Raw genomic sequence first — 23,453 nt, forward strand, 5'->3', positions numbered from 1 at the left:
TGTTACCTCTTAAACTATACCACGTGTGTTTAAGTATTCTGTGAACTATGTAGGACAGAATATACTTTAAGATTAAATAGTACTTCTCTATTAAGTCTTTTTTCAGAAGACTGCAGAATCAACCAAAAATGACCTTCCCCAAATTTTTTTCCATGTTAAAAATGATAAATGGTTCTTATATGATCAGAAATTTTGTTCAGGTCAGAAAAATGTTACAATAAACTGGAGTTTTAGTGTTTCATAATACCTAAAATCTGTTCATTTTATTTCTAAGTAACATTAGCATAAATCTACTTACAAAAATATAATTCAAAAGTTTGACTTCTAAATAAATTCCAACTCCTTTCTCAGCTCTGATTTTTTTTCTTTACTTAAATCAGCAAACCCATTTGATATAGAGGTGAAGCACCTAAATAGTTCAAAAGATTTTTCTCTAGCTGCCTAAAAAGTAACTGATTAAATCATATTCAGTGCAGGAACATCATTTCAGTTCACACCAGACCCTGAGAAGGTTCCAAGAAATTCGACAAGAACAAAGCCACCAGGAGTGTTGCCTATTGTTTTATGCTCAGTAAACATCAGGATTTTTAAAATATACAATAAATGTATACTGCACCAAGAGTATCTTCAACAGAGGTGCTGAAACCACATATAGAAGTGCTAAATGCCCTATTTCAGATATTCTAATTTGTAAATAAATACCTGTGATGTAACAATAACATGTTTCCACAGTGATCTGGGAACAGTGCCATTTTCTTGCCAATTTAATGGATTAATTTCCTTAACTAACTCTACAATTAAATACATAACACATGCTTCTTTTAAAAATGTGCTATAGGGACTTCCCTGGTGGCCCACTTGTTAAGACTCCATGCTCCTAATGCAGGGGCCTGGGTTTGATCCCTGGTCAGGGAACTAGATCCCGCATGCCGCAACTAAAAGAGCCTGCATGCCGCACCTAAAAAGGTACCGCGTGCCGCAACGAAGATCTGGCACCCAGCAACGAAGATCCCATGTGTGGCAACTAAGACCCGGTGCAGCCAAATAAATAAATAAAATGTGCTATACACAATTACAAGACACTGGAACTAAGCTTAATCACACTTTAATTAGTAAACTCACTTTTGTTATGTTTTTGTTAAAGGAAGAACAATGTGTTGCTATGATACTTCTAATGTAATGACTTTTGTTCAAGATTATGAAAAGTTTGAATAATTTCCCTCCAGACCAGTTCATTTCAAATTTATACAGTTTGTTTAGTTACTTGACCAAAACAGAAGAAAATAAAAGGAAAAAAGACATTCAGCCAGATGAGATAAAGAATGCTAACACAAGGTCCAGGTGCAGCTTGGTTTTTCTGTCCAAAATGCCAGCAAAAGCAACGATGGACGGGCATACACCTAAACAGAGTGCCAGGTCAGTCCATTTAAAAAAAAAAATTATTATTATTATTTTTTTGCAGTACGCGGGCCTCTCACTGTTGTGGCCTCTCCCGTTGCGGAGCACAGGCTCCGGACGCACAGGCCCAGCAGCCATGGCTCACGGGCCCAGCCGCTCTGCGGCATGTGGGATCTTCCCGGACCGGGGCCCGAACCCGTGTCCCCTGCATCGGCAGGCGGACTCTCAACCACTGCGCCACCAGGGAAGCCCAGGTCAGTCCATTTTTACTGGGCTCAAGAAAATTTTTAATCAGAGTGATGAAATAAAATTCACATTTTGTGGCAAGACAAGAAACAATTAAACTTAAAATTTCTCTCTACCGGTCTGGGCCTCTTCAGACCCTTTAGTGTGTGCTGTGCATCTGCATTAACCAGACCTCCTTAGGTGAGAACCTTCCTTCCTAATCTTGTAAGGAGCAAAGACGACCCACTACTGCCTTTGTACACGCAGATCTGGATTGTGTAAACTATCAATATGTAACACTTTGTCTCAAAAATGTATATAACTGTTCTTTGACCAAAAATGGGCACAACAGTCCTCAGGGCTTTCTGAAAGACTGTCTCCTCGGTAATAATCCTCAAATTGGTTCAAGTAAAATTTTCCATTTCTTCCTTAGATCAACTATTGATTTACTATTGATTAATTGATTAATTAATTGAAGAGCCTCAATGAATTTCTTCGATTCTTCTTTCAGTAAGGCAACGACACTCTGGTTGGGTGATGTGTGCTTCTCTGCATAATACTTTATCTTTGGTTTTGTCCTGCTTGTCTGAAGAATAGCAACACAGCATTTTGAAAAGCAAGTGTGAAAGTAGCTCTTTTGCCCATTTCTGTTCCCCTCTAAACTTGAAAGAACCTAATTAACCTGTTTATTCTTTTCCAAGATAAAAAGAAGTAAGAATAAAGAAATGAGTAAAGAATGACCAGCTCTCTATCCCCAACAACCCCCTTAGCAACCCTGCAGGCAGATCACACGGGCAAGATGGCGTCAGGAGGGAGAGTCAGCCAGCCTGCACGCAATAGGGAAGGATGCAGAACACAGCCTCCTGCCTCGATGATTCACTGAGATTCTCCCCCCTCTCGCTTTTCCCTTTAAAAACTGTCATGGCTGAGTAGAATCTTTGGATTTGGTCTGGGGATATGAGTCTGCCTTCTCCCCAGATTGCCGGCTTTTCTGATTGAAACATCTTTCCTGTCTACTGACACTTGCCTCTCGATTATTGGCTTTTGAGTTGTGAACAGCTGAACCTGAGTTTGGTAACAAATGTAATCATTTGGTTATTTTTATTCACAGGCAGCATTGATTTCTTTCTTTTTTATAAATTTATTTATTTATCTTTGGCTGCATTGGGTCTTTGTTGCTGCACGTGGGCTTTCTCTAGTTGCGGCGAGCGGGGTTGGGGTGTTACTCTTCGTTGTGGTGCGCGGTTTCCTCATTGCAGTGGCTTCTCTTGTTGTGGAGCACGCGCTCTAGGTGTGCAGGCTTCAATAGTTGTGTCATGTGGGCTCAGTAGTTGTGGTTCATGGGCTCTAGAGCTCAGGCTCAGTAGTTGTGGCGCACGGGCTTAGTTGCTCAGTGGCATGTGGGATCTTCCTGGACCAGGGCTTGAACCCGTGTCCCCTGCATTGGCAGGGGGATTCTTAACCACTGCACCACCAGGGAAGTCCAGCATTGACTTCTTATTAGGCTGGCTGCTGTCATATTCACAGGTAATGTCCCATGTATTCAATATGATGGAGATCCTTTTGGAGAATCAAAATTGTGAAGACTTTCAAATATGCACTTGTTGGTAGTCAGATCAAAACACAAGAAATATGAAGTTTTTGAAATATGATAATCATATTTTTCACAAACCTTAATCGGTTACTGGCTCAGTGTTATGCTTATGGTTTCCAGTTAAGATAACACCTCAGCCACAACAATGGCTGTACTCACTTCATCTTTATTCAAAATTGAAGTTCCACACAGAAAAGCAATGGACTTTTTAAATGCAATAATGACTTCTTTCCCATTTTCCAGGTCTTTTATCCTACTTCCTAGCCATTTAAAGTCTGGTAATATTTCTTCAAAATAAAATCCTTCTTTTTTAAAAAAATTAATTTATCTATTTATGTATTTTATTTTTGGCTGCATTGGGTCTTCGTTGCTGCACATGGGCTTTCTCTAGTTGTGGCAAGCAGGGGCTACTCTTTGTTGTGGTGTGAGGGCTTCTCATTTTGGTGGCTTCTCTTATTGTAGAGCATGGGCTCTAGGCACATGAGCTTCAGTAGTTGTGGTACGTGGGCTCAATAGTTGTGGCTTGTAGGCTCTAGAGCGCAGGCTCAGTAGTTGAGGCGCACAGGCTTAGTTGCTCCATGGCATGTGGGATCTTCCTGGAGCAGGGCTCGAACCCGTGTCCCCTGCATTGGCCGGCAGATTCTTAACCACTGCACCACCAGGGAATTCCCTAAAATCCTTCTTAAAGTGCAACTGGATACAAAATTTTGGAAGAGAGACTGTGGAGGCTAACATATAAACATTATTCACATCAGAATTTCTTGATTTATTTTTCCGGCAATCAAAGATCCACTCCCCTCCCCCGCCCCCCCCACCAAACAAAGTTGCCAACTCATTCCCCGTGAAAACTTTCCATTGACCATCCTCCTGGAGTTCTGCCACAGCCAGCTGGTCTGCATTGGGATCTGTAGATAGCACTATCCGAGCGTTTTCTTTCTCTGCCAGTCTCAGGGAAATTTCCAGCACAGATTCTCCTTTATATTTGGGCATTTAATGGTAGAAATGTCTGGATCAGGATCTTTTTGTTCTGGTAATGGAATTGGAGGCTTAAAACCAAACACGTGCAGAGTCAACTGCACATAGTCATGTCCGACCCCATGAAAAGATATATGTACAAATTTCAAGGTGGTCTTTGAGTTTGATTCCCTGTGAAAATCAATCTTTTTCAGATCTTCCATGTGTCTCCTGTAAGGTCCTGCAGAGAGTCTCTCCCCAGTAGGCTGTCATTCACTAAATCATTATTCCAGGAAGCATTCCAGGGTTCCACACAGTCCTCTATACGTTTTGGACTTTCTTCATCATGAGGAGATGTGATCTAAACACCAGTTTCCCAATAAACCCTTTGTCTGTTCTCTTCCTTGCAGTTGTGAGAGGCAGTAATCATCACACCTCCAACTGCTTTGAGCTCCTGGACTGCATATGATGTAGAAACTTATTTTGGAAAAAGGTACACAGAAACATCTTTAGCCAGCAAGACTGAAATGGTGAGTTTAGGAAGTCTTTGGATGCTGCAGCTGCTAGTTACTTGACCCCAGCTGTCATACCCAAGACAAAGTTTCTCAACCACTCTCAAGGTATTTGTGCATCTTCTGTGTTGATTGGATTACTGTAAGGTCATTAATATAGCAAAACCCTGCCACCACAGCAGAACCAAGTCCTGCAGTTCCAAAAGTCATCCAGCAACAAAGAAACTCCTTGTTTGTCCCATTCAGTAACAGATTTTCAAATTGCTCTTATTGTTTTGGCATTGTTTACTGGTTTGAAAAGGGTGGTTCAATATAAAAAATCAATCAATGTAATTCACTACATTGATAGAAGTGAGGTGGAAAGACCACACAGTCATCTCAATTAATGCAGGAAGAGCATTAGACAAAATCCAGCAGCCTTTTATAATGAAAGCACTCGGAAAATCAGGAATAGAAGGAAACTTCTACAACATGATAAAGGCCACATGAAAAATCCATAGCTAACATCACATTCAGTGGTGAAAAACTGAAAAATTTCCCCCTAAGATCAGGAACAAAACAAGGATGCCTGCTTTTACCACTTAATTCAACATAGTACTGGAAATTCCAGTCAGAGGAATTAGGCAAGAAAAGGAAATAAAAGTCACCCACATAGGAAAGGGAGAAGTAAAACCTTTTCAATATGCATATGATATGATTCTATTTATAGAAAAACCCCAACGTATGCGCAGGAAAACTATTAGAATTAATAAAATAATTCAGCAAAGTTTTAGGGTACAAGATCTACACACAAAAGTCAGCTGTTTCTATAAACAGCAATGGACAAATAAAAAAGTAAATAACATCTAAAAAAAATCTGGAAATAAGTTTAACCAAGAAGTGAGAAATTCATACATGAAAAGTACAAACATTGCTGAAAGAAGTTAAAGATATAAATAAATGGAAAAAAAAGGGAAAGACATCCAGTGTTCATGAATTGGAAGACTTAATATTGCTAAGATGTCAAAACAATCTTTAGAAAGAAGTTGAAGGACTCATACTTCCCAAGTTCAAAACTGTACTACAAAGCTACAGTAATTGAAATAGTGTGGTATTGGCATAAGGATAGACATCTAGACCAATGGAATAGAATTGAGAGTCCAGAAATAAACTCATACAACTATGACCAATTGATTTTTGACAAAGGTGGCAAGACCATTCAGACAGAAAAGAATAGTGTTCTTGACAAACATTGCTAGGACAATTGGATATCCACATGCAAAGGTATGAAGCTAGATCCCTACGTTATACTATATATAAAAATTAACTCAAAATGGATCAATGACTTACATATAAGAGCTAAAACCATAAAACTCTTAAAAGAGAACATAAGGGTAAGTCTTCATGACCTTGGACTTGGCAATGGATTCTTAGATATGACACCAAGAGCATGAGCAATAAAAGAAAAAAAAAAGATAAATTGGACTTGATCAAAATTAAATACTTTTCAGGGAATTCCCTGGATGTCCAGTGGTTAGGACTCGGTGCTTTCACTGCCAAGGGCCTGGATTCGACCCCTGGTTGGGGAACTAAGGTCCCGAAAGTCACGAGGCACGGCCAAAAAAGAAAAAAAAATTAAATACTTTTGTTCATTAAGGACATTATCAAGGAAGTGTAAATAAAACCTGTAGAATGGGAAAAATATTTGTAAAAGTCATAAATAAGAATTTAATATCCAGAATATGTAAAGAATTCTTATAACTCAACAGCAAAAAGTCAAACAACTCAATTTAAAAATAAGCAAAATAGGGGCTTCCCTGGTGGCACAGTGGGTGAGAGTCCGCCTGCCGATGTAGGGGACACGGGTTCGTGCCCCGGTCCGGGAGGATCCCACATGCCACGGAGCAGCTAGGCCCGTGAGCCATGGATGCTGAGCCTACGCACCTGGAGCCTGTGCTCCGCAGCGGGAGAGGTCACAGCAGTGAGAGGCCCGTGTAACGCAAAAAAAAAAAAAAAAATTTTTTTGGCTGTGTTGAAAGCTGCGCATGGGTTTTCTCTAGTTGTGGTGAGTGGGGGCTACTCTGCATTGGGGTGTGTGGGCTTCTCATTGTGGTGGCTTCTCTTGTGGAGCACAGGCTCTAGGTGCACGGGCTCAGTAGTTGTGGCATGTGGGCTCAGTAGTTGTGGCTCACAGGCTCTAGAGCACAGGCTCAGTAGTTGGGGCACATGGGCTTAGTTGCTCCGTGGCATGTGGGATCTTCCTGGACCAGGGATGGAGCCTGTGTCCCCTGCACTGGCAGGTGGATTCTTAACCACTGAGCCACCAGGAAAGTCCCACTATATGATCTTGTAATTCCACTCCTAGATACACTGTGCTATGCCCTCCTTCCCCACCCCCCAATTTAAATGTTGAAGCCCTTACCCTCATGTGATTGTATTTGGAGACACGGTGTTCAGGAAGTAATTAAGGTTAAATGAGGTCGTAAGGGTGGGGCCCTAATTAGGATGTCATGATGGGGGTCACAGGATATAGTCTTTTTTAAAAAAAGTATTTATTTTTTGGCTGCATTGAGTCTTTGTTGCTGTGCGTGGGCTTTCTCTAGGTGTGGCGAGCAGGGGCTACTCTGTTGCGGTGCGTGGGTTTCTCATTGCGTTGGCTTCTCATTGCGGGGCACAGGCTCTAGAGCACAGGCTCAGTAGTCATGGAGCACGGGCTTAGTTGCTCCGTGGCACTTGGGATCTTCCTGGACCCGGGCTCGAACCCGGGCCCCGGCACTGGCAAGCGGATTCTTAACCACTGCGCCACCAGGTAAGTCCCAGGATATAGTCTTTTAAGAGGAATCTACCTGAACACAAAGAGGTCACGTGGACACACAGCGAGATGGCAGCTGCCTACAAGCCGAGAGAAGAGGCTTCAGAATGAAACGTACCTTGCCAGCACCTTGATCTTAGACTTCCCGGCCTCCAGAACTGTGAGAAATAAATACCTGTTGTAAGCCACCCAGTCAATGGTATTTTGTTACAGCAGACTGAGCAGGCTCTGACACCGAAAAGAATTGAAAACTGCTCATATAAGCACATGTATAAGCGTGTTCATAGCAGCACTATTCACAATAGCTGAAAGATGGATCCAAACATCCATCAATGGATGAATGGATAGACAACTTGTGGTATTTAATAGAATGGAACATTATTTAGCCATAGAAAGGAATGAAGTACATGATATATGCGTGAATCTTGAAAACATGCTGAGTGAAAGACACAGGTCACATATTGTTTTATTTCATTTATATGAAATATCCAGAAGATAAATCCATAGAAACAGAAAGAATGTAGATCAGTATTTAAAAGGGGCTGAGGGGAGGGAGTGTTGGAGAGAAACTACTTAATGAGTAAGGTGTTTTACTTCAGAGTGATGGAAATGTTTTAGAACTAGATAGAGGTGATAGTTGCACAACACTGTAACTGTACTAAATGGCACTGCATTGTGTACTTTAATTTTATGTTATGTAATTTCACCTCAATAAATTATTTAAAAAAGACTCAGGGGTGGTGTTCCTGTACGTCAGGATGAAATGATCTTTAAGAAGCAGGTGGATTTGAGCAATGTATGGGCAGGTGGCCATGGATATTGCTGGCACCCTGCCCGAGCACTTATCCCCTACATGCTTTGAGTGTTGAAACTAACAGCTGCCCTTTTCCTAGAGAACTATCCTTGCTAAAACAGGAGCCACTTTGCCCTGGACACTACGAGTCAGCCCTTCCACCTCCTCCTCCTCACACACTTGGCCAACTGGCACAAAAAGGCCCCTGGTCTCAAAGTGGGACCATCCTTGTGGGGCAGTTTGTCCTCCAGAGCTTCCCTAGGGAGGGGGAGACTGAAGCTGGTCCCCAGCAGAGACAGAAAACCGTCACAATAAGTCATCTGAACAAGAGTTGCCTTCTCAGGCTTTGCTTCTAGGGAACCTGATGCAAAATGGTTACGTAAAGCCAATACTGATGGTGAATTATATGGTTTTTGAATTATATCTCAGTGAAGCCATTATATTTAAAAAAGACTTATTAATCATTTATAATAACTAAAGGGTTGTTTTTGTTGTTGTTTTTAAAAGTACATTTCACCAGGGTAACGCATTCCTAAAATTTCCTGGTCGGGTTAAACCTGTGAAGTTGAAATTGTAAGCATCAGTAATCTAAAGGGTAAAAATGCTTGTTCTTGACTCCCAAACAAATACCCATTCTTTTAAAAACACTAAATTCCACTGAAATGGTCTCTGTGACAATAAATCAAGAGATAACATGACAGATCACGGCAGTCTCCCCTTATTAATGTGGCTGATGATCCGCTCGTTCTCTTGTGACTTTTTGCTCAGAGAAATCCATACCCACAAAGCATGCACATATATTCAATGTAAATAAAGATAAAAAAGTGGAAATGATGTACAAGATGATCATAAAAACATCCTAGTGAACCACAAGTCCTGGAGATAAATGGAAAAGGCAGCATGACAGTTCTCAGCAGCCCTTGCCACCCAAGGAGGTACAATGTCCACACTAGTCCTCAAAAAAAATGAAGGAAATCCTCCCTTGTTGAAACAGGGGTTTTAAAGGAAGCTTTCCTAAAGTCAATTTCTTACAATGCAAACAGGTGTGCCTTGTGGTGTGGCTGTATTGACCCTTGATGTTTACAACTACGATGTTTGTGTATTACTAAGTATGGCCAGACCAGTCAGCTGCTTTCACGTGACGTTAACAACAAACCTGGGCCTGTGATCTTGGCCTCGCGGCTCATCAATGTACTGGCTGTACCTAAAACTCTGGAAAAACTTATGGAATGAACAGCTCTCTGCTCAAAACCATTTTCTTAAAATGGTTGGTTTTGTTGGGAGACTAAAGAGGAAAAAGGATAGTCAGGAATTAGAAATCATTCCCTTGGTAGAAATGCAACGAATAGGCCCTGAGGTCAGTTCTGGGAGGGGGAAAAAAAACCCACCTAAATTTCCTTTTATTTAAGAGACACACACAGAATGTTCCCCGATTTTCTTCACTGTCCCACATAACCTGGAGGGTCCATCCTTAATTCTGCCTCAGGGTCTGGTGTGGACCTCTTACACCTGTTGATGGCACTTGCTGGTGTTGATCCCTTCCCTGCCCCTGACTACAGGGGAGGGAACAACTGTGAAGGGTCAGGTCTCACGGGCCATGGAAGTGGGGGAGCAAATGGGATGGTTGGATCTGTAGGAGGCATAGCAGGGGATGGCCTGGAAGAATGTCTCAAGTGAGAGCTGAAGGACTGCCGAGGGGAGGAGTATTCCGAACTCCCCCCCGCTCCCACCAAGTTGGCCATGGAGAGGCCTCCTTCTGCGGCTCAGGAGGGAGGTGGGCTCTCGACGCGGCCACGCTGCTCTTTGTCCAGCATATCCTCCTCCTCCTGCTCCAAGCTGATGCTCTGTGAACAAGGTTGCAGGTGAGGCCTGGCCTTGCATTTGCCCAACTGTAGCTCTGACACCTCTAGGGGCAGTGCCCTCGACGAGCACGTGTTGTCTGCAAAGTCGGTCTGTTGGGTTATGCTCTGCACCCCTATGAAGGGAAGCCGCTTCCTCTACGCCACCTGACATCCAGGCCTGACCTACCTCAAGCTCCTGCAAAACCTCATCCATGAAGTCCCGGGAGTTCTGTTTGTAAGACACAGCTAATCGAATTGCATCGCTGAAGAGCTGGAGGTAAGGTGAAGGAGGTGGGAAGGAAAACATGGCCGTGGGGCCAGTGGCCTGGACTCTGCCTGCCCTGTACCCACTGGCCCCGTCCCCATCATATGTCCACACAGTACTCCACCCTAAAATCAGCAAGGTCACTCCTCCGTTCACCTTTTCCCTGTCACCCTGACCCCATGCATGGTCAATGTACCTTTTCTTCACCAAGCCCAACCCACCACCGCCCCTACTGTCAATGCTCACCCGACCCCTTCCTGTCACCACATGCTCAGCACAGCCCCCACAACAGTGCGCGTCCTCTCCACCATCCCTGCAGCCAGCCCTTCTCTCCATGGCTTCCCTGGTAACTTCAGCACCAGGCCTTCCCCGGCCTTACGAGACTGTCTCTGCTGTCTCCCATTACCTTCACAACGTTGGTACCATCAGCAGCTGAGACAAAGTACAGGGGCAGGGAGAACTTCCTGGCAAAACTGAAGCTTTTTTGGGTCATCTTTATGTCTGCTGTAGAGAGAAGGTAGGACATGGGTCTGTCTACAAAGGCAAAGGGAGAGAATTTTGCAGGGTGGGTCACTGGAGGTCCCCATTCTAGGAAGAGGGATGAGCAGGGACAAGCAGGGGACGTGTCTTAGAAAGAGTTCATTTCACTGGGATTTGTGTCTCAAGAAGGCAGGTTGGCTCACTCGCATCCTTACTGGGAGGGGAGTGATGGCAAGCAACCAAGGGCTGTATGTTGGGAAAAAGAATGGACCATTGATGGTTCGTTGGCCCAGGAAAGGAAGAGGAAACGTGTGATGGTGGGTCCCCCCATGAATTGCTGGCACCCAGATGTAGGGTGGCCTCACCATCGATTTTATTGGCCACCACAATGCATGGAATCTCTGGCCTGAACTCCCGAAGCTCTGTATACCAGGTGCTCAGGTTCTTGTAGGTGATTTTCCTCTGCACATCAAATACCTGCAATTAGCAGAGGAAAGAAGACAGCCCAAGTGCATCAATGTCTCTGCATGCCACCCCCAGGTGACACACACACAAGCAGGCAAACATGGGCTTGGCAACTCGGACCGTGCACCACTCTGAGCTGCATCCCCTCTAACCACAAACGCTATGCCTTGCCCACCCTTCTCACCCTCTAGAACCTTCATCTTGTCACCTAACCTTATTTACCTGTTTTAACCAGATTTTATCATTTTACTTATTGTATCATTACTTATTGATAAGTCCATTACAAATGGTAAGCTTTTTGTTTTTTTCTTAGTCTAACTACTGCTTAAACTTTGTTTAAAAACTCCTTTGTAATGGGACTTCCCTGCTGGTCCAGTGGTTAAGACTCCACACTTCCAATGCAGGGAGCGTGGGTTCGATCCCTGGTTGGGGAACCAAGATCCCACATGCCACGTGTGGTGTGGCCAAAAAAACCCCAACAAAACACCTCCTCTATGATAATCTTAAATGTTTCTAGAATTTCCTTTCAGTTATTTTGATTTACTTTTAATTATAAACTTTTAATTTTATATTTTAAACTTTGTAGAAGTACTTTTGTCTTTTACTATTTTGTAGCTTATCATAATTTTATTAACTTTCTATAATTTATAGTTTTTACCTATTTAAAAGTGTCCGCAAGAAGCATGAGCACTGTGACTGGCTCTAAGGGCAGGGAGGACAGAAGTCCTAAGATGCTTCAAGTTGCTGCTACAGGGATCCTTCAAGCCTCTCACAGGAGCTCCTCAAAGGCCAGCTTTCTGTTGCCAAGCCACCCTCCAGAATAGACTCACATGTCCAAACTGCCCCAGCACAACAGTGGCTTGAGATGCACAACCCTGTAACCTGCTGGAATGGCAGATCTTACTTCTAAACAACCCAGCCCTTCATGGGAGTAACCATGTCCAGGGCCAGGGATTCCCCCTGCACGACAGTGGGCTCTGGTCAGCAGCTGTCACACCTGAGGCAGCAGGAGGTCCACCTGAGAGGCACTTCTTTGGTACTTACTCCCAGGCCCAATTTCAATAAATGAATACTTTGTCTTGAATTCCCAATAGACTTCTTTTAAAATACGCTTGTGATGAAACTTCCGGAATCTGCTTCACACCTCCCGTGGTTGCCTGCCATGATCACTGTCAGTCACACTTTGTCCAGGTCTGGTTTCCTGAGCTTCCTTTCCTTGTTTTGAGAGCTGAGGAGGCGCTGGTTAGGCTGAGAAGCATACCCTTTGGGGTTCCAAGGTGGAGGGCGGAACCCCAGCTCCCTCTGGGACTATCAGGTCCCCATGTGGTCACGAGAGGCCGAGTGCTTTCTGCCGGCAAAGGCCCCCAACAGCAGGCTGGGGCTGGCGGTAGGCACCTGCACATACAGGTATGCAGGGATGCTGGCAGGACAAACGCCCCAGGTCTCAGAAGAGAGCCCAAAAGGAGCTAATGGAGATGTGTCAGAGGCAAGAGGTCACGACTGCTGGCACTGGTCTGCCCCCATTTGCCTTACCCTGTTACCCTCTTTATTTGTCCCATTATAGGTACTAGCATTGAATTTTGGAAAATTTCAAGAGATCTTGTGCTTAAGGGACAGAAGAGCCTGAGAAAGGAGCCAGTGAGTTTGTGGGCAGGAGGTCCTAAAGGACACAGGTTTACAGTTCCTCTCTCTATTCGTGGCCCTTGCCATAGCTGAGAGTCAGGCTCTCCTGCAGCACTTGTTACCCGCTGGCTACCGGGGTGGACCTCTGAGGGCTGTGTTCTAGACAGCAAAGTGAGAGGCTGAGAGGGAGGAGGGGGCGCTTTGGAGGGGAAAGTTCCCCGAAAACCAGAGCCCGCTCGGCCCCAGCATCTGCCCCTAGAGAGCGGCGGATGAGGGAGGCCTTAGGAGCTTGCCTGAGGAGGGAGGCCTCCACTGGGGAGGGACTGTGCTTGACGCTTAGATGCTCTGCCTGCTGATGAGGGCCTGAACCTGCTCCTCCCGCTGGGATGGTGGCTCCACACATCCCCCTCACCCCCCACCCCTGGAAGAGAAGCAGGCCCTGGCATGTTCTCACTCAGAGCCCCTGGGAAGCACGTGCAGTCTGAAGCCTGTCGTGATCCCTCCCTCCAGCACCCAGCCCTGGTGAGGAGGGCTCAGTCCTGCTGGGCCCTTCATCCCTTCACCCCTCAGGCCAGACCTGCCCAGAGCCTTTGCCCTCCAGGTGGTTTCCTACCATGATGCAGGCGTGGGCCCCGTGGTAGTAGGAGGCGTGGAGGCTCTGGAACCGCTCTTGGCCTGCTGTGTCCCAAAAGTCTGCAATGTGAACACAGCTCTGACTGCCTGATGGGGGACGAAGGGCAGAGAGCCCCAGACACTGAGCAGCTCTGCGCAGAGTCTGTGTTCGGAAACACAGGCCCACGTGGGAGGATGGGGCGGAACAGAGACCCCACAGCTCGCAGGTGTGCTGCCAGGATGTAACACACCTGGGTGTGCACGGGGGTGGCTGAGAGGGAGACACAGGGCCAGGAGGAAGGAGAACGCAGACAGGAGGCCCCAAGAGGGAGAGGGTCAGTGCCCTCCTTCCCCCACCTATAAGATGCAGGACGCTCCAGGGTCAAAACTAGGCCCAATTCCCATGTGTGCTGATCACAGTGGGTGCAGACAGTCAGGCCGGACGTGTGGCCTGGCGAAGGGGAAGGTTGTGACCCCATTTAAAGCCAAACCCTTTGTGGCAGACGACATTCAGACCAGCCCTGTTATTTCTTTACACTGGCTGAAGAGCACCGGAACAGAACCCTGCGTGCTTCCTCCCACCCTCCCTGGCTTCCTGGCTCTCTGGGCTGTACCTATCACCCTTCATCCATGCCTGGAGTCTCACTTCCCCCTGCCTGACTCTCTCCCCCACTACTTCTCCCTCCTGAGAGGTGGTGTGGCTCGGCACCGCGCTGCTCACCCACAAGGACGGTCTTGCCGTCCACTGTGGCCGTGTGCTTGTACAGGGTCAGGGCGTATGTGGACAGCTGCCGGGGCTGACTGCACATAGGTTAAGGAGCAAAGATGAATGAAAAGAGACGTAAGCAAGGTGCTGGGGGGATGGAATGGGCCCTCTCTCTCCTTTTTAAGAAGTTATTTAGATTTTAAATTGAGTGAGTGTTGCAGACAGAGGATCAACTTCAAATATCACAGGCACAAGCTCCATGGAAAGGTGAGGGGTGGGAGAAGTTGGGATTATGTCCTGGCCATCTAAGTCCAAGGGAAAACATGGAATGGAATTTTACAGAGGAGCTGTCTGAAACAGCATCACGTAGTTGGCAAATGAGACTGTGGGGATGCCCCAGCTCCTCACGGATGGGGCTCTTGCAGGCCAGAGAGGAAACCCAGCCACAAGAAGCAACATGACAGGTCCAGGGAAAAAAAGTCTTCATAAGCCGGACAGGTGACAAACTGTTTATGAACTGTAGTTTGCTTTTTGCAACCCTATCAAAAAGCTTGGGGGATAACATTTCCTGAAGCTGCAAGATGCTGTGTGGTTTAACCATTGGAGCTGGGATGATGCAGGTGGGTGGGTGCAAAGGAGAACTTGGTAGAAGGCGAAGTAAGATACACTTAGAGTCTACCATGGGGGGCTGGGGCCCCGGGCAGGGGGCTCTAGGGCTCTTCTCACGCCCAGTTCTCAACGGACTCACTCGGGAAGCTTTTAAAAACCATCCCAATTGTCTCATTCCAAACCTGCACAATGCAACGATTCACGGAAGCAGGGGTGGGGCTGGCGGTTCCTATTTTACAAAGTTGATTCATACCAGAGAATGTTTAAACGTTAGAGAGCCCAAGCTCTGAGGTCAGAGATGTTAAGTGACTTGCCCAGCGCCAGAGCTACTAAGAAGGAAGAGGTGGGGTTTGAGTCCAGGCATTTGACGAGGTACTTACTGTTAGCCATTCCACTGCTTTCCTGATATAAAGCAAATCCAAATGTGAGTAAGCTTCAAAATATGCAGCACCAATTACATGTGATGCCATGTGGGTCAGCTGGTGAGAAACCAGCATGAAATGAAACCTGTGAATTTACTCACTTATCCCTCCTCCCTGGACCGCTGGAGCAAACGGGTGGGCAGTGGGGCTGAGTTGGCATGAGGGTGGAAAGGGCCACAGGAACAAGGAGCATTTCAAAACTTGAAGGATACAATCCATCCATGAGAAATCTCTCCATAAGTCTGTAAGGAGAATGTGCAAGGCGGTCAGGTGCATCCCTCAACGCTCCTGCTTGCCCCTGTTGCACCACCCAAGGGTTGAAAACTTGGAAGCCAGCTGTGGCTTCCCCCCTCCCACTCCTTCCACAGCTACACAGTTTCCTTTCAAGGACAATGCCCAGGAACCACCCACCCACCCTCTTCCTTACTCCCCTTAAGTTCCTGACACCCTTCGGCTATAACGCTGACCCAGCATCCATAGATGCTTTCCCTGTGGGCAGGGACCCCAGCTTACTCCTTTTAGGGAATAAACAAACTGTGGTACATCTATAATATGGACTACTACTCAGCAATAGCAAGGAACAAATTACTGATATACCCAACAATTTGAACAAATCTTAAGGATTATGCTGAGTGAAAAAGGTCACATGTTGTATAATTCCTTTTATACAACGTTGCCAAGATGACACAATTATAGAGATGGAGTATATTAGTGGTTACAGGGGTTAAGGGTGGTAGGAGGTGAAGTGGGGTGGGTGTGACTATAAATGGACAGCACGACCAAGGCCTCTGCAGTGATGGAACAGTTTTGTATCTTGAGTCCAGTGATGCTTACACAAATCTACACATGTGACAAAATGACACAGAATTATACATATGCATTGAACTAATGCCAGTTTCCTGAATTTGATCTTGTACTACAGTTATGTAAGATATAACCACTGGGGAAACTGGGCGAAGGGTACACAGGCCCTCTCTGGATTCTCTTTGCAACATCCTGTAAATCCGTTATTTCAAAATGAAAAGTTAAGAAAAAAACAAAACAAAACAAAACACAGACTGGGAGAAGATACGTGCAATGCCAATCACTGACAAAGAATTAATATACAGAGATTATGAACAGCTCTGATACGTGAATAAGAGAACACACACACAACCTGGGTCCTAAGAATATGAACAGGCAATTCAGAAGAATGGCTTAAAAACATATGAAAAGATGCTCAATCTTGAATGATTTTAATGTAAATTAATGATTTTCATGCAAATTAAAATAAAATGAAGTAGCACACACATCCTTCAGATTAGCAAAGTTGAAAAAGTCACATGATACCAAATGTTGCAGATTTTGTGGAAACTCTTGTGCTGTGCCGGTAGGAGTGCGAACTTAATATACTACTACTTTGCAGAGCAACTGGGATAAGTCAAAGTTTGAGCTAATCCTAAAACTGGGCAATTTCACCCCAAGTCTAATCGACTGTGTGCCCAAGATGATAGGCATAAAAATATTCACTGCAGTATTGTGTCTAATACCATAAAAATGATAATTTCCTAACTGTTCTTCAACAGAAGAATGGACAAATATATTTTAGTACAAAAAAAATTAAAAAAAAATTACTGAGTGCTTGCCATTTGCCAGATACTATGCTAGGTGCCATGATATAACATTTAACAAAACAGAGGAAAATTCCTGTCTTCATGGAGCTTACAGTCTAGTGGGTGAAGACAGACAGTAAACGCACACTTAAAATATATATAGCCATGTGTATGGTCACTGGATTTAGAACAAAAGGATAACTGCAATTCAACGGGGTAAAGGATTGTTTTATCAAGGAATGGTGTGGAAACAACTGGCTATCTGTGTAGGAAAAAAATGAACCTTGAGGACATTACTTAAAATGGTGGAGTATGAAGTTCTATGGTCACTCCCTCAACTGAAACAACCAATAACTGCAAAAAATGATCAGAATCAACTATTTCAGAACTCTGGAACCTGACTGGACACAACGACCAGTAGAGTACTGGATAAAAGGAGAGTGCTGGCCTTGTGCAAAAGAACAACATGCACAAACCAGCAATGGTCACCCACTCCTCAGGCCCACTGCAGCTAGGCACTGACCCGTGTTCCAAATGTCTGGCTCCAGTAGAGATACTTTCCTCAAAAAGTTTGGCTGAGGAGCCGGATCTCAGCTCTCTCAGGATTCAGAGTCTTCCCCTGCTGGCATCTATTGGAAATTTAAAGGGATAGGAATACCTCTTTGTTTCTTTCCCCTTTTGGAGCCAAATATTTAAAGAAATCTTTATCAGGTCACTGTCTGATCACAGATGATGGAATAGAAATATCAGTGACCACACACAAGAAGGAATATACACTTTGCAAAAATAGTATGGAAAAGTTACAAGTGGATACTCCAGCTCTAAACAAGCAGAAATCAGCCATACCTAAGGAGTGGGAATATCTGAGTTCCAAAGTCACCACATCAAAATACTCAGAATGTCTAGTTATCAACCAGAAAATTACAAAGCATACAAAGAAACAGGAAGGTATAGCCTATTCTCATGATAAAAAGAATTTAACAGAAACAATACCTGAAGAAATCCAGACCCTGGAATTACTAGTCAAAGAAGTTAAATCAATTATCTTAAATATGCTCAAAACCATGGACAAAGAACTAAAGGAAATTAGAAAGCAATATATAAACAGAATGAGATATTAATAAAGAGATAGAAATTATGAAAAGAAACCAAACGGATATTCTGGAGCTGAAAAGTACAATAATTTAAATGAAAAACTACCTAGACAGTTTCAGCAGCATACTTGAGAAGGCAGAAGAAAGGATCAGCAAACTTGAAGATAAGGCAACTGGAATTATCCAGTCTGAGAAGCAGAAAGAAAAACGAGTAAAAATGACCAGTGCCTAAGGAGCCTAACAGACAACATAAATCATCCTAACACATGCATCATAAATAGAAGAGGGGTGGGGGCAGAGAGACTATTTGAAGAAATAATGGCTAAAAACTTCCCAAACCTGATGCAAGACATGAATGTACACACCCAGGAAGCTCAACAAACTCCAAACAGGATAAACTCACAGAGATCCATATTATAGGCAAATTGTCAAAACTCAAAGACAAAATCCTCAATAAGATAAACAACCAATTTCTCATCAGACACCACTGAGATCAGAAGGCCATGGAATGATATATTTAAAGTCCTGAAAAAAAAACTGTCAACAAAGAATTCTATGTTCAGCAAACTATCCTTCAAGAATGAAGGAGAAATTAAGACATTCCCAGATAAACATAAGCTGATGTGGCTTATTACCAGTAGATCTGTCCTATAAGAAATGGTACAATAAGTCCTTTAGGTTGAAATGAAAGGACACTAGACAGTAACTTGAAGCCGTATGAAGAAATAAAGATCTTCAGTAAAGGTAGCTACACAGGTAAATATAATAACCAGTATTCTTGGGCTTCCCTGGTGGTGCATTGGTTAAGAATCCACCTGCCAATGCAGGGGACATGGGTTCGAACCCTGGTCCAGGAAGATCCCACATGCTGCAGAGCAACTAAGCCCGTGCACCACAAGTACTGAGCCTGCGCTCTAGAGCCCACGAGCCATAACTACTGAGCCTGTGTGTCACAATTACTGAGGCCCACGCACCTAGAGCCCGTGCTCTGCAGCAAGAGAAGCCACCGTGATGAGAAGCCCGTGCACCACAATGAAGAGTAGTCCCCATTCGCAGAAACTAGAAGAAAGCCTGTGCACAGCAACAAAGACCCAACACAGCCAAAAAAAAAAAAAAAAAACAAAAAAACAACCCAGTATTCTCATATTTTTGGTTTGTAACTCCTCTTTTTCCCCATGATTTAAAAGACAAATATGTAAAACTATAATTGTAAATCTATGTTAATGATCACAATGTATAAAGTTGTAATTTGTGACAAAACAATATCAAGGGGAGGGACAGAAATATATAGGAGCAGAATGTTGGTATACTATTATAACTAAATTGGTATTCAAATAGGCTGTGATAAATTTTAGATATTAATTATAATCTTCAAGGCAACCATTAATAAACAACTAAAAAAATTATACAAGACAGGAAGGGACTCAAAATAGTACACTACAAAAAAATCAAAAAAAAAAAAAAAAGAAAAAGAGTAATGGAGTACTTGAGCAGTAATAGCTTTAATTATTGTTGTTGCAAATGAGAATAGATAAAACTCTCCAATTAAAAGTGAGAGATGGGCAGAGTATATTAAAAAAACATGATCCAGGTACGTCCTAACTGTAAGACACTTGCTTTAGATACAAGGTCACAAAGAAGTTGGAAAACAAAAGTATGATAAAGGTATTGCATGCAAACAGTATTCAAAAGAGAAATGGGGTGACTATACTACAGTCAGACAAAATAAACTTTTAAGTGACAAATGTTACAAGAGACAAAGGACATTATATATTGATAAAAAGTTCAATCTATCAAAAAGATATAAAAGTTATAAACATATATGCACCGCACAACAGAGTCCCAAAATATATGAAGCTAACACTGACACAACTAAAGGGAGAAATAGACAGTTGCACAATAATATATTGAGATTTCAATACCCCACTTTCAATAATGAGTAGAACAATGAAACAGAGGACCTGAACCATACTAACTAGGTCTAACCACCAATTAGACCTAACAGACATACACAGAATACTCCACCCAACAACAGTAGTATACATATTCTTCTCAAGTGAACATGAGCTAGGCCACAAGAAAAGTCATAATAAAATTTAAAAGACTTAGATCATACAAAGTATCTTTTCAAACAAAATGGAATGAAACTAGAAATTAATAACAGAAGAAAAAAAAGAAAATTCACAAAAAGGTGGAAATTAAATCAAATAGGGAAGATTTAGTCAAATTAAATCAATAACATAACTGTACATCTTTAGGTAGTAGACATGAAAGAGCAAACTAAACTCAAAGCTAGCAGAAGGAAGGAAATAGTAAAGATTAGAGTGGAGATTAACAAAATACAGAATAGAAAGACAACAGACAAAAATCAATGTAACCAGAAATTAGTTCTTTGAAAAAATCAACAAAATCAACAAACCTTAGCTAGACTAAGAAAAGAGAGAGGACACAAATGATCAAAATCAAAACTGAAACTGGGGACAGTAACATCAATTTTACAGAAACAAAAAGAATTACAAGAGAATACGATGAACGAACAAGCTGGATAACCGAGATGAAGTGCACAAATTCCTAGAAACACACAAACTACCAAACAGATTCAAGATGAAATAGAAAATCTGAGTAGACCTATACCAAGTAAGGAGATTATATCAGTATTCAAAAACCTCCCATAAGGAAAAGTCCGGGACTGGATGGCTTCACTGGTGAATTCTACCAATCATTTCATGAACAAACACCAATACTTCTCAAACTCTTCCCAAAAACTGGGGAGGAGGGAACACTTCATAATTCTTTCTATGAGGCCAGTGGTACCCTGATTCCAAAGCCAGACAATGACACTACTAGAAAAGAAACCTACAGGCCAATATTCCTCATGAATTTAGTTGTAAAAATCCTCAAAAAATCCACTGGCAAACCAAATCATATTAAAAGGATTATACATCATCAAAAGGACCAAGGGAGATTTATTCTCAGAGTATAAGGATGGTTCAACATAAGAAAATTAATCAAACATATCATATTAATAGAGCAAAGGAAAAATCCTACATATTCATCTCAATAAATGCAGAAAAAGCATTTGACAAAAACCAACACCATCTCATGACAAAAACTAGGAATAGAAGGTAATTACCTCTAGGATAAAGGCCATATATGAAAACCCCACAGTTAATACTCAATTGCAAAAGACTGAAAGCTTTCCCTTATAATGAAAAACAAGAGGATGCCTACTTTTGCCACTTCTATTCAACATAGTACTGGAAGTTCTAGCCAGAGCACTGTGATGAGAAAATAGTTATTTTGAGCTGCTTCCTAGACATTTTACAGTATGACAATCCTGCTCACACCTAAAGTCTGGACATTTAGATGAGGACCTGAGTTTAGGATTCCCGCCGCAAGTTCCTGCTTTGCTTTTCCCAAGGCACCTTTTAAACAGACTTGAGGCTGAGAAAAGTTAGTGACCTCTGCCCCAATCAGCAAAGCCCCTAGGGAATTACTGACAGCTACCTGGGTCTAAGGATATATTAATAACAGATAAAAGTGGAAACCAAGGTGGAACTGAGGCACCTGGGGTATAAGACTAAACCAGGTATCTGGTTAGGGGTAAATTTACCCTCATCCTGCGAAGGCAGAAATGGATGTGTGCCCCACTGGTCCAAGACAGCTGAGAAACAGGCTCACACCCTGTGGAGACAAGCTGCCAGCACTGCAGAGCCTCCCTGCAGGGGGAGTTCCACGCCTGTGCACAGAAGCACTGAAGTCAGTTAAAAGAGTGAGTCAGTCTTTACACTGGGACTTCCCTGGTGGTGCAGTGGATGGGAATCTGCCTCCCAATGCAGGGGACATGGGTTCCATCCCTGGTCCAGGAAGATCCCACATGCCACAGAGCAACTAAGCCCATGCGCCACAACTACTGAGCCTGTGCTCTACAGCCCACGAGCCACAACTACTGAGCCCGTGTGCCACAACTACTGAAGCCCGCGCGCATAAAGCCCATGCTCCGCAACAAGAGAAGCCACTGCAATGAGAAGCCCACTCACCTCAACAGAGTAGCCCCCGCTCACTGCAACTAGAGAAAGCATGCGTGCAGCAACCAAGAGCCAACACAGCCAAAAATAAATAAAAATTTAATCTTAAGAAAAAAAAATCTTTACGCTGATTAGTCAGGCATCATTTCTAACCACTCTTCTCAACTCTGAGTTCTTTCAAGACAGTATCTTCACCACCTTTCTTCGACCTGTTGCTGGTTGTGCCAGTCACACTTCTCACACTTTCCTCTCCCCATTCCCACTGTCTGCATCTTGCAATCTCTCAGCCCCACACCACACACAGGAATACCCCAGCTCTCACCTCACCAGGACTGCTTCAGTAGTCTCTAGGGTGACCCATCCCATACTTTCTGCCAGGACTCATGGATAAAGCTCAATTTCCTCAGTCCTGTGACTTGTCCCTGGGGATGCCCTCCTCCCCAAACACACACAGCTGCTGATGTGACGCTCCCTTGTTCCCCCATGTAGACCTGGGCTCCAGCCAAGACTACTCTCTCACCACTCCCATAGAAGCCATGCTCCTCTATGCCTCTGGAGGACTTTTCTAATAACACAGACCCACTCTGGGCCTGGCATTTCTTCCCTAATCTCCCAACATACTTGGACTTGCCCACAGCGCTGTCCCCCAGGCAGATGATTTTCACATTGTGATCGGCATCGTATTTCTCTTGGTCCAGCTCACAGGGTTTGGCTCTGTCCCCGGCCATTGGCTCCTGGCTGTAGAAAGGGGATCAGCTCAGGGGAGGGGGGTCTTGTCACCGTCTGGGAAGATCAAGAAGAGGCTGTTGTTAAAGAGATGAGAAGTCCCCTCCACCAAATCCACTTCCTCTTCCTGGACAGGGGAGAAAATGAGCTGACAAGAGAGGGACCCAAGGAAACACTTACATCCTTCTCTATTCACCACCAACCTGGCTAGCACTTGCTGAATCATGGGGCTGTAATCTTGTCTCCACCCAGATCTTCTGAGAGTGGTTTACCCCATGTCATCTCTTTACTTCAGCTATGCTCAGAACCACAATTCCCACTCGCACCTGGAGAGACTACTCTAAAGCCATGTTGAAGCTTTACAAGTTTTACCTACAAGCGTTTTCTCACTTGTAAAGCAGGGACGAAAATCAATGCCCACATCACATGATTGAGTTGAGACACTGTCTGACAAAGAGACAGGGCTCTGTAAGCCTGAATTCTCATCACTGAATGACAGATCACACAGCCAAAGAACCCTAACCTGTATTCCTGATCCTCTACCTCATGCTTCTCACTTCCACTTCATTTTCCATCATATTGCCATCAGTAGCTGCCTTTTCCTCTCTCAAACTAGGCATTTCCCAGACCCTCTTCTCTAGGGTTATTTCAACCTCTACTAGTTTCAGGTATCTCCTAAATGCTGATGATGACAAATCTGTATCTCCACAGAGATCGCTTCCC

The 23,453-nt window shown here is 43.8% G+C and overlaps 1 protein-coding gene and 1 pseudogene across 2 annotated transcripts; both read right to left on the reverse strand.

The window, feature by feature from the left end:
• Nucleotides 1–3,166: 3,166 nt before the first annotated feature.
• On the reverse strand, nucleotides 3,167–9,454 carry LOC307060405 (glucose 1,6-bisphosphate synthase-like; annotated as a pseudogene). The gene is made up of 3 exons: nucleotides 9,424–9,454; nucleotides 3,919–4,949; nucleotides 3,167–3,545 (listed from the first exon to the last, which is right to left on the reverse strand). The product of its transcript is annotated as a glucose 1,6-bisphosphate synthase-like (transcript).
• Nucleotides 9,455–9,625: 171 nt separating this feature from the next.
• Nucleotides 9,626–22,738, reverse strand: RABL2B (RAB, member of RAS oncogene family like 2B). The gene is made up of 8 exons (XM_079714807.1): nucleotides 22,626–22,738; nucleotides 15,503–15,532; nucleotides 14,275–14,354; nucleotides 13,555–13,634; nucleotides 11,219–11,330; nucleotides 10,780–10,877; nucleotides 10,296–10,379; nucleotides 9,626–10,111 (listed from the first exon to the last, which is right to left on the reverse strand). Exons 1-8 carry the CDS (start codon nucleotides 22,730–22,732, stop codon nucleotides 10,031–10,033), a joined length of 672 nt encoding a protein of 223 aa, XP_079570933.1. The 5' UTR covers nucleotides 22,733–22,738; the 3' UTR covers nucleotides 9,626–10,030.
• Between the last annotated feature and the right edge of the window lie 715 nt (nucleotides 22,739–23,453).

Source organism: Hyperoodon ampullatus (assembly GCF_949752795.1).
Source record: "Hyperoodon ampullatus genome assembly, chromosome: 11".
Classification (NCBI taxonomy): Eukaryota; Metazoa; Chordata; class Mammalia; order Artiodactyla; family Ziphiidae; genus Hyperoodon; species Hyperoodon ampullatus.

Excerpts from the sequence above, each read along its gene's own strand:
- RABL2B (XM_079714807.1), bottom strand. The coding sequence starts at position 22,732 with ATGGCCGGGGACAGAGCCAAACCCTGTGAGCTGGACCAAGAGAAATAC. Across the intron at positions 15,533-22,625 it reads AGCGCTGTGGGCAAGTCCAA|ACTTATGGAGAGATTTCTCA; the intron begins GTATGTTGGGAG and ends TTCTCCTTACAG. Across the intron at positions 10,380-10,779 it reads ATGGTACCAACGTTGTGAAG|CTCTTCAGCGATGCAATTCG; the intron begins GTAATGGGAGAC and ends CCTTACCTCCAG.